This window comes from Fulmarus glacialis, unplaced genomic scaffold, assembly GCF_000690835.1.
Source record: "Fulmarus glacialis isolate BGI_N327 unplaced genomic scaffold, ASM69083v1 scaffold45026, whole genome shotgun sequence".
Taxonomy (NCBI): domain Eukaryota; kingdom Metazoa; phylum Chordata; class Aves; order Procellariiformes; family Procellariidae; genus Fulmarus; species Fulmarus glacialis.
The window spans coordinates 26,446-36,470 of NW_009218326.1; the positions used below are offsets into that span (position 1 = coordinate 26,446).

At 46.2% G+C, this 10,025-nt stretch overlaps 1 protein-coding gene across 1 annotated transcript; it reads right to left on the reverse strand.

Moving 5' to 3' along the window:
- Positions 1-2,403: 2,403 nt before the first annotated feature.
- On the reverse strand, positions 2,404-4,717 carry GPHB5 (glycoprotein hormone beta 5). The gene is made up of 2 exons (XM_009580006.1): positions 4,520-4,717; positions 2,404-2,592 (listed from the first exon to the last, which is right to left on the reverse strand). The coding sequence occupies exons 1-2, from the start codon at positions 4,715-4,717 to the stop codon at positions 2,404-2,406; spliced, it is 387 nt and encodes a 128-aa protein (XP_009578301.1).
- Positions 4,718-10,025: the final 5,308 nt, after the last annotated feature.

Here is a 10,025-nt window from a genome sequence, read left to right on the forward strand (position 1 = left end):
TGATGTGCCCACCTGTGGGAACCCAGCAGAACTGGACGAAGAGGGATGTGCTCCAATCAAATGGGTTGGTGGGCTCTGGTGTTAGCTGTACTTTTGTCACCCACAGCAAATCCACAACATCTCCATTCACTTTTGCTCTCCTCCTTAAAAGACCATCTAGAAGTGTTAGCTTGGTGTCAGTCAATACATCCTTCCCACTCTTCCTCTTCTGCCTCCCAGTCTGGCTGCTACTGCATCAGTCAAAACCTTCCTTCACATCCAGAAGTGTTTTCTTCTGAACACTTGCTGAGTTTTCTACTGTTTCACCGTATCTGGATATAGCCCACGTTTCCTGTTGGCTACAAAGGAAGGAAGTTTGCCACTTTCTAACCCTACTTCTAATCCTGAGACTATAGCACAGCCAGACTCCGTGAGAGAAATCCAGGGAAGGAAATGACTTCACATCAGCATCGAGGAGATGTTTTGCAGGTGTTCACAGCTCTGGCAGAGAGTTTGTAGGAGCTTACACATATTCTGCATGAGAAACCTCTATGCATAAAGAGGGACACATTGCTTTAAATTGCTTTCATACTACAATTTTGAGGTTTATTAAGAACAGAAAATAATTTGCAGGTTTCCCATAATAGTTGTGATGCCAGTTAGAACAATAACAAGATCAGAGGGATTGAGATGCAATTTGAAACAAAACACAAGGACTTTTTTAAAGGGCAGTTAACATCACCATCAGCAGAAAACTGCTCCTGCTGTTGTTTGACACAGCAGTCTCTAGTCAAAATTACAGGAGGCAAAGTGATAAAATCACCTCCTTCCGACTCAACCACAATGCAGCTTTTACAATTCCACAGACAAAAAGATGACAGCAACTAATAAATTACAGTTTAAATTAAATCTGTCTCAGTGAGGACAGGACACTTGGGGCAGTTTCAAGCATGCGTCCCTGGAAATGAAGGCAACTGCATCCAGAAGACAAGACAGTTAATTGGGGGGAAGGCAGGTGCAGCAATTTTCAGCAGCAATTCTCTCCTAATGGCTATCTGAGAAGGTGTCTTTGTTTTGTAAGCTCCTGCGAACCCCCCTCACTTGGCAAGTCTTCCTGCTTTCATGTAATTTCCCATTTTGTTCAGGGCAGAAATGAGGGGTGAACGTGGATCTGTCCTCCTCCATGTGGGAGCCAGAGGACAAAGGCACTTACATGGCTGTGGTCACCAGGGGGCTGTTGCAGCAGCTCCCGGATGTTCCTTAGTTTGTAAATAGTGGGTCTGAGGAGGTGTGAACCATCCTTTGGCATGTCTGCTCGCTTTCCTGTCCTGGGCTTGTCTCACCATGTTGTTGACCACATTACTGGCCACTCCACAGCTTCCCTGCAGGCACGTCTGGCTGCCCCCCAGCTCTGTGTGCATCCTCGGAGGAGCAGGTCTCCATGGAGCTGAGCAGCACAGGGAAGTGTGGGAACACCCTCTGTAGTCCCCTCTTTCCCACCACCTCAGCCAGGGGCTCGCTGAAACCAAACCATGATCGTTGTGTTTTGGCTTGGTCCCTCTAACTCTGGAAATTGTCAGGAGAGACTCCGTGGGCTCTGCAGAGTCTTGCTGGTTTTACATGAAGTCAGTTCCCCTCCTATCCCCGGACAAAAGCTGATGGGAAGATATGCACTTTTGGTTTTACAGATTTAATGTGTTTCTCTCTTTTTTCAAGGAATTGTCTCTTATGAGGCAATTTTTTTTCAACACAATAGCTCCAATTAAGCAAATCACTGAAATATGTGCTTAACTGTAAAAGTCCACTGATACTAAGCAAAACACTTAATCATGAGCTTAAGTACTTTGCTGGGTCAGGGCTGAGTATGCATTCACCCTAATTTCAAGGTAGCAATTTGGATACCCATTTCCATTTCATTGGCCTTAAGGCCCTTTTCTTTAACTTTATTCCTGATAGACCTCAGGGTAAAAAGAACTAATGGCAAGGGCGAGGTGGCGGAAATGTTGGTAATTGCATTTACATTAACTGGGAAGGAGCTAAAACCCAACATGAATAAAGAGGCTATAATGCCTTTGTGGCCTCTTTCCACCCCCCAGTGACTGTTTAGTTCATGTGCACTTTGTGCATGAAGAAAGGTCACACAGCGTGAAAAGCCAGTAAAGAAAGGAAACTGCATCAATTTTTTTTTTCCACAGGATTTGCTATTGTAAGGCTGTGTACTACGTTTTCTACAGCAATAATGCTTTGAACAGTATGAGGAGAGGGGATTAAGGCTCATCTGCCCAGAAAAGTCAATGATTAGGAGCATTACAGGCTGAGATCAAATTCTGGACTGACTTACATCCTCTGTAATGCTGGAGGCACCGGGGATATGAAGCCAGGGAAGAATTTGGCCCCTCCATGCCTGACCTGGGAAAGGAGAGCTCAGGCAGTCTCGCATTCGGTCGTTGCAGTGGAGCAGATGTCGCAGTCGCAGCGGATGGCCACCGGGTAGGTGTAGAAGGGATCCACGTTGGGGGCACACTTGGGCAGCTTCACCGTCATCATCTTGGTCTCATTGTAGGTGCAAACACGGTGGTAAGACTCGATGTAAGGTGGTTCCAGCACTGGCTTCTGTGGGGGAGAAATGCTGGCCTCAGGCAAGAAGCAAGACAAACATCTGGAGTCCTAGTTTCCTCAAGGGGATTTAGTGTAAATAGGGGAGCCACTGGATCAAGGTGGAAGGGGCCATGGAAATAATTTTTCGGTTACATCCTTCAACACCTGCCTCTTGGAGCCCTGCCATGGAGGAGATTGGGTGTATATGCGTGTTTCTGTTTGTTTAAAGCATAAAGCTCCAATTAAAGCTGCTGAAGGAAGACAAAACCCTATCCAAAAAGCTGGTTTTCAGCAGAATACTAGTGTTTCAAGCAAATGTGCATATTTGCCAAAAGCAGCTGCTTTCTTCCAAAAGGATTGATTTTCCACCAAAGAAAACGTGTTCTGCTGGAAACCCTTCCACGTGCACGAGCTGCCTAAGAGTAGAGGTGCATCCAGGTGCCAAATGGCTGGTTTTTTCTCAGCCAGACCAGTCTTCCCAGTCAGACTGCACGTCCCACAAAGCCCAATGGATGTGCTCTGTGAGGGATGCACTCGGCACAGCAGCCAGCATAGAAGCCTGCAGTTCCTCATGAGAAAAACTGCTTGGCCAGAGACCTCAGCCATCAGGAGACAATGGGAGCCTGAAGGCCCTGAAACCCACGCTCCCATGTGGTATCACGGTGGCATCGCTTATGCTGAAAAAGGAGTTTTTCCTTGACAGGAGCACCCATTTTCCAAAGACTCCAAGAAGGGGCAACGCAAACAGGAGTGGGAGCCCACTATAATCCTCTCCCTTGAGCAGATGGGAAACAGTATAAGGTAACACAGCCAGGAGACATTTTAATTTTTTCTTTCTTTTTTTCCCCTCTGTGCTGTGTAAAGAGCCTGCCCCCGGGAACCGAGAATGGTGGCATGGAAAAGAACAGATGCAACGTTTCAGCAAGAAGATATCCAGACACCCTCCCTCTTACGAACGCCCCCATCCAAGTACATCGTGGTGCTTTCTAGAAGCTGTTGAACCTACAACCAGATGCATTCAGCTTAACTACATCCCAGTGATATTGCAGTACGGCAAGAGAGTCTGCAAGGTCTGTGCTGCCAGAGGAGCTTGGGAGTAGGGGGAACCAGGTGACAAGAGGTCCCTCGAAGGAACCTTATCCCACTGGGGAAATCTGGCCACCGGTGGCCTTTCCCCTCGTCCCACCAAGCAGTGAAAGAGGGCAGTCAAAGCTGGCACACAGACCCTGGCTCCTCCTCTGCTCACTTACACAGAGCCCTTGTCTTCATGTGGACGAAATCCCTCTGGAGTCACTCGAAGCTTCCCTGAATAAATTAAACTGGGTCTGGCCCCTTGAGCCTTCCAGTGGCAGAAAGGCAAAAACAGTCAGAAACTTGTTCTCTGAAGTGCGTATAGATGTACTTATGCTCTTTCCTTCTCCCCCTGTGCCCCCCCAAATCATAACTACTTCATATTTATACAGGGCTGTGACTTAAAACAGGACCAAATTAGAAACAGACATTATCTCTGGGATTTGCTTTTTGGAACAAAAGGCATCAAAAACCCATCAATTGGGAGCTCTATCTTAATCTCAAAGGAATTTTTTCCAGTAAAGTAATAAAGGCCTCCTCTCCTTAAGTGGTTAAGCTGTAAGAGGCTTTCAAATTGCGTAATAACAGTATTACATAAGTGCTTCATTAATATAATCACATGATGTGCATCCCCCTTTGAGGCAGTGGGAAGAGGGGGGAAACAACTTACGGCAAGGTGCTCCGCTGCCGACAGTGGTGGCGAGGGGGTCGCGGAGCGGGACACAGCCCTTGCCTGTTTCGTAGATAGCTGCAAGCTATTTAATGTTTGGTGGGGTTGGTTTTTTTTTTGAGGGCTTTTCTTAGGGGAGGAAAGCACCAGCCAGGGATGTCGGTGCCAGCCAGCCACCCGCAGTCCCAGGCGCAGCCTTACCTCCCAGGTCTCGCAGCGTCCCCCGCACGCGTCCAACGCCGGCCCTGTGCAGCCGGGTTTCTGGCCCAGGAAGGGGAACGCGCGCACAGCGCAGCCGATGAAGGTGCGCAGGTCGATGGCGGGGGTCTTGAGTGCACCGCCACAGCCCACCAGCAGCAGGAGAAGCAGAGCGCCCAGAATCACGCAGTGGAGCTTCATGCTGAGGCAGAAGGGAGAGAAGCGGAGGGTTGGGAGAGCCAGCGCAGCCCAGGAGGGAAGAAGTGCAAGTGCACAGGCTCAGCTCCAGAGCTGGGATGCCCCTTCCTCCCCCCAGACCCACTGTTCCCCATCCTCATTCAGCCCAAGAGAAGATGTACGAATGAGAGGTCACCTACTCCCAGAAGGGGAAGGTCTTAGTGAAAAAGTCTAACAGAAAGCAGCGGCACGCAGACTTTACCTGCAGAGCAGCGGGGTTTGCCTGGAAGAGATAAAGCCACCCGCCAGTGCCTCAGACCCACTGAAATCTCCATATTGCAAGTTTACTTTGCAGCAAATGCCTTCCTACCACGCCAGCTGGGTTGCCCTGAGCTTGCACCAGGCCAATGGCTGGGTAGGCCTTTGGTTGCTCTCTCAGTGCACACACATGTTGTTGGCTGAAGACCCTGGCAGTACTGGCCCTGGCAGGGTCAGTCTGGAAGGGCTCTGTCTGTCTGTCAGTCATCCAAACCTATGGGAGGTGGCAGGTTCCCTACTTTGCTGCACAGGGTTAGGTCTGCAGGTAACACCAGCATTTTGATGAGAGCACTTCATCCTGGTTTTATCCCACTTACCTTTTAGAAGCCAAGTGTCCCTGAATTTGTGCTATAATCCCTTGAGAGAGATCAGCACCTCCCAAAAGTGTTACTGGAGTTGCCATTACCAATACCCTGAGCGCTGAACTCGTGCTAGTTCCCAGGGCTGCAGCCAGGGACAAATGCAACTGTTCGTTGTCCCTCCTACACACACTGCCCTAACAGCCAGCTCAGACCCAACCAAGGCTGCTAAGCTGGTGAACGGAGCTGGTTAGATGGAGGGCACATGGCCAAGGTGACCAGAGGAGGCTTGAACTCCTCATACCTTCCAAGCAGCCCAGCATCGGCCAAGTCCCTCTGATACTTGCTGCCTTTCTATCTCAAACCATCAGTGAAGAAAGCAATCAGCCTCTCTGGAAAACTTTCTCTGTCAAAGAAGAGAGCTGGAAAGTAGCTCTAAGCCACAAGATCCACTTTATACCTCACATGCTTGCATTGCATTTAAAAATGTCCACCTAGAAACCCCAGACTTGACATTTAACTTTGAGAAAGTCAGCTACTGCACAGGGCACACAGACCTGTGTGCATTGGGCTGTGTCCTCAGCTGGATAACATTTAAGTTAAATGAGCTTGGCCTGCCTTTTGCCTGACTGATGTTTGAGTCTCTAGGCTCCTGTTAAACCAAATGCTTTAAATTTGCTAAATCAGAGTTTTAGATTAGCACATGAAGTTTGGCATACACTGAAGAAGGCATCCACTGTAGTCTTACATGTGATTAAATGAGCATATGTTTACATATAAGCTTTAACAGAGTAAAAAAAAAAAAAAAAAGCTAAAATTCCTTATTTTTAAAAGCAGACCTTAGAGATTAAAAGGGACAAACTTCAGAACAAATTGAACATTTATTCTTTGCCACTTTAGCAAAACCTGCTGCTTTATTCATGAGCTGGAGCCATGACATGGAGCAAACACAGAAGCACACTCACCTAACTTGTTGGAGTCAGATCTCCTTTGCGGTTTTAAATTGCAGATGGTGTTTCAGGACGTCAGAGTGAGCAGCAGGAGACCCGCACGGCAATCTTTATCAGCTTTGTGCTCAGTAGATCTCCCTAGCAGCTGCTACTGGGTTGCTTAATTGCTCAAATTTATAGAAAGGGTCTTGTCAATCAAGGCAAGACAGAGGCAGATTCTTACTTGAACTACCCAAGGCATCAAAGTCATTGACTGTAAAGCAAGCCTCTCTTCTCCAACAGTGATTAGCTTAAAGGGTATTGTTTCATAACATCAGCCCTGAAACAAAAGGAGTATCTTGGTGAGTGAAATAATGAGCATGCACTGGGGCAAAATGGGTCTTCTTTTCGTAGTGGAATTGCAACACCTTTGTGAGGAGATTGGAGGCTGGCTCTCAAATAATCATTTCCCGCCTAATTACAAGCCCTGAGTAAATACCCTGAAGGGAGACTTTGCAAATATTTATGCGAACAAAACCCTGTATTTTTGTCAACTTCTAAGACCTTTTTTTACTCGATTGCTCTATACAAGCAAGGGCAAGGGATGGGGGGAGGAGGTGTGAGTTTGCAAGAAAAGCAAATGTTCTCTTGACGAGCCAGGCAGCTGTCACACAGGTAAGCAGCACTGTGCAAAGGAAATTTGGAAATCGTGTCCATTGCCTTTGCCACGCAAACACAAGTTTCAGCTATTCATAAGACAGAAAGAAGCTGAGGAACCTTGGTACGATGAAAAACTTGCTGGTCAGTGAGTTCATAAAACATGAGCGGGTGAGAGAAGTGCCGCCATAAGCTCACACAGCGACCTCGGGGAAAATCATCTCCCTTCCCTGCCACCGGCTCGCAGCTGGACAGTGATTTCCCAGGGCTGACTGCTCCAATACCCAGGCACATCCAGAAAAGGCACATTAAGTGTCACTGATTGTGGACCCCTCGGGTGCTGCTGTTAAAGGCAATTACAGCAATACAACCCAACCCTGAGAATAGAAAACACAGAGGAGACCTTGATTTAAATAAACTCCATCCTATGATGTTTTAGAGAAAAACAAAAAATCAAAACAAAACAGCATCTGTTGATGTCCAGAAAATGCATCTCTCATCAAATATGAAACAGTGATTACTGCGAGTGTGTTAATTTACCTCACAAGTATCAAATATATACTTCTGGTGGGTTGTACTCAGGCGTTCTGTAGTATGAGCTACAGAAATCAGCAAATAGACATTGAGGAAATGTGACATTGAAGCATTCAGGACCAAACGAGGTGTATTACATAGGTGCTCTCCCTTTTTCAGGGTAAATAACCCATGGCTCAAGGTTTCGTTTCCAAGGTCAATAGTCTACATTTGGTGCAGCAGCAGGGCTCATATTCATGCTAACACCTCCCGGGAACCCACAAAGCACTTGCTGTACTTTGCTGTTCAGCTTGGAGCAGTCACTGCTCGGCTGTTTTTCTTGCTACTGTGTGGCCCTGCTATTTCCCTGGTCAGTAAATTACACTGGTTACAGGCACGCAAGCTGGCGTGTAAAAGCCTGGTTATTCACCCTCAAGATTTGCCTTTTCTGTCTAAATTAGGAAATGGTGATTGGAAGAAGTGAAAGAGGGAAGCAATTATCCACAGTCAAGCAAGCCTCACAATAACATCTCAGGACATTTTGCATAACCAAGAGCCACTGTCCCCTCTTTAGAGATGACATGGCAGCAGACCTTTACCTGAGCTTACAGGATATGCTGGTGTGTACACCAACACAACCGAATGAGACCATCATCCCAACTTTTCTCCTCCTTTCACCTTTTCCCTCCCCTAAGTTACTCCTCTTAACCACATACTTCTAATGCAGCAGGACAGGAGGTCCCTATCAGGACTCAGGCTTTACCAGCCATAAGAAGACTCTGCCCTGGAGCCCGCAGTGAGAGGGCTAAGCCTTGCACATCGAGACAGGGAGGCACTCAAGTGCAGGGCATTCTCAAGCCATGAGTCTCCAGGGGTGACATGAGTCCCTCCTTCCAACCTCAGCCTCCAGGCCTTCGCGAACACCTCCTGAAACACAGAAAAGCAGCAGGCTTTAAGTGCTATTGCCATATGGCCACCGTGACATGGGAAACAACGGCTTCAAAAAATTAATTCACTTAACAGAAAACCAAATCAAACCGAACAAAAAAACTCAAAACAAACAAAAAAAAAGGAGAGATTTTTTTCAAAGAGGAAGGGAAGAACAAAGAAGAAAGGAACAGAATTTTTACTAAAAATTTGAAAACTGACCTGAAGTTGGGAGGGAGGGGATGTTTAAGATCTTTCCCAGTATTCTCGCTCATTATTATTCACAGTCTTGCTGGCAGCAAAGGACTCCAGCTTCAAGTGAAGACCTATCAGGTGGGACGTTGGAGGAGGAATATTGAATGGAGGTATTGTAATTGTCTCCATAGACGTGATCACCAGACATGTCCTGGACAACTTTTTCTCCAATTGAAACCAATAGGGAAAAGCAGGAGATTCAAAGCTAAATCAGATCACAGGGAGGTAAAGAGGAACAGCCAAAGTCTTGCCACTGATCTAAAAATATCAGCAACTTTCCACAAAAAAAACCTAAAACTTTTTTGCTGTAATTTTCGCTGGCCAAAAATAAAGCTAGAAAATAAACCTTCAAAGGCTTTTTTAAAATGTACAGTTTAAAAGTTCCTGACTTGCAGAGAAAGCAGGTAAAAGCGAAAATATTGGTCATAAGTTCCCTTTATTTGATTCTGGAAATGTGCCAGCAAAAATCAGCCCAAGATTAGAGACAGGTACAGGAAATACATGCCAGATGGCAGATCAACCAGCTTTGACAGATCCCTCTTCTTCTATGGATTAGAAAAACAGGTGCTGGACTTTCAGTTTGTATAATTCAGTTTGGATTCACTGACTTCAGCTAACAAAGATTCTGTTCTCTTGCTTCCATTTGTACTGAATAACCTCATAAAGTAAAATGAAAGACAAATTGCAGACTCTCAACTTATTTTCTCTTTCGAAAATCCTGTCTATTCATGGGACACACACCAATTTCTGAAGGATTTGCATTATGTCTTATGAAAAGCATGAGTGTTGGTTTTTTCCCAGGCAGAGTTTCGTTGGCTTATTGTTTTGGGGTTTTTTAAATTTAAGTTAATTAATAACTATACCACCTACATGTACACTTGGCCTTCAGTGTACCACAGAAATTTAAAAGCTGCATATTTTTAAAAGCTGGGTCTTTTGAATTTATTTGAAATAAAAGATGACATATAGATAAAACTTCTAAAGATGAATATGTCTGTTCCCTTTTTGAGACACAGAGAAGGAGACAGAAACAGATTGACCAGGGGACCACAGCTCATGAGGATTGTGCATCCACTCATCCATCCAGGCTTGTGCGGCTTTTCCTTTGAATTCTGGACAGGCAGAACACAGACATCAAGTACAATGTTCAAGGTGTCAGGGTTATGAGAACTGGTAACTTATGGCCTTGTCTGCTCCTCAAGTGAATCTCACAGGCTTTGTACTAGAGCTGCCTTGGGAGCCTGCTGCAGCCCTCCAGCATGTGTACCATCAGTGGTTATAAAGTACTTGTGGGCTTAATCCAACCAATTCCCAGCAAATCCTGAGAGGGCGTTGGACTTCTCAGCAAATCCTGAGAGCCCACCTTGGACTCCCAGTGACTCTAGTTGCTCTTGGCAGGACAGCACCATTCCCAGGTGCATTCCTGGGAGGTTT

Coding starts and splice junctions, on each gene's coding strand:
- GPHB5 (XM_009580006.1), bottom strand. CDS start 4,717: ATGAAGCTCCACTGCGTGATTCTGGGCGCTCTGCTTCTCCTGCTGCTG. Junction 2,593..4,519: donor GACGCTGCGAGACCTGGGAG/GTAAGGCTGCGC, acceptor TCTCCCCCACAG/AAGCCAGTGCTGGAACCACC.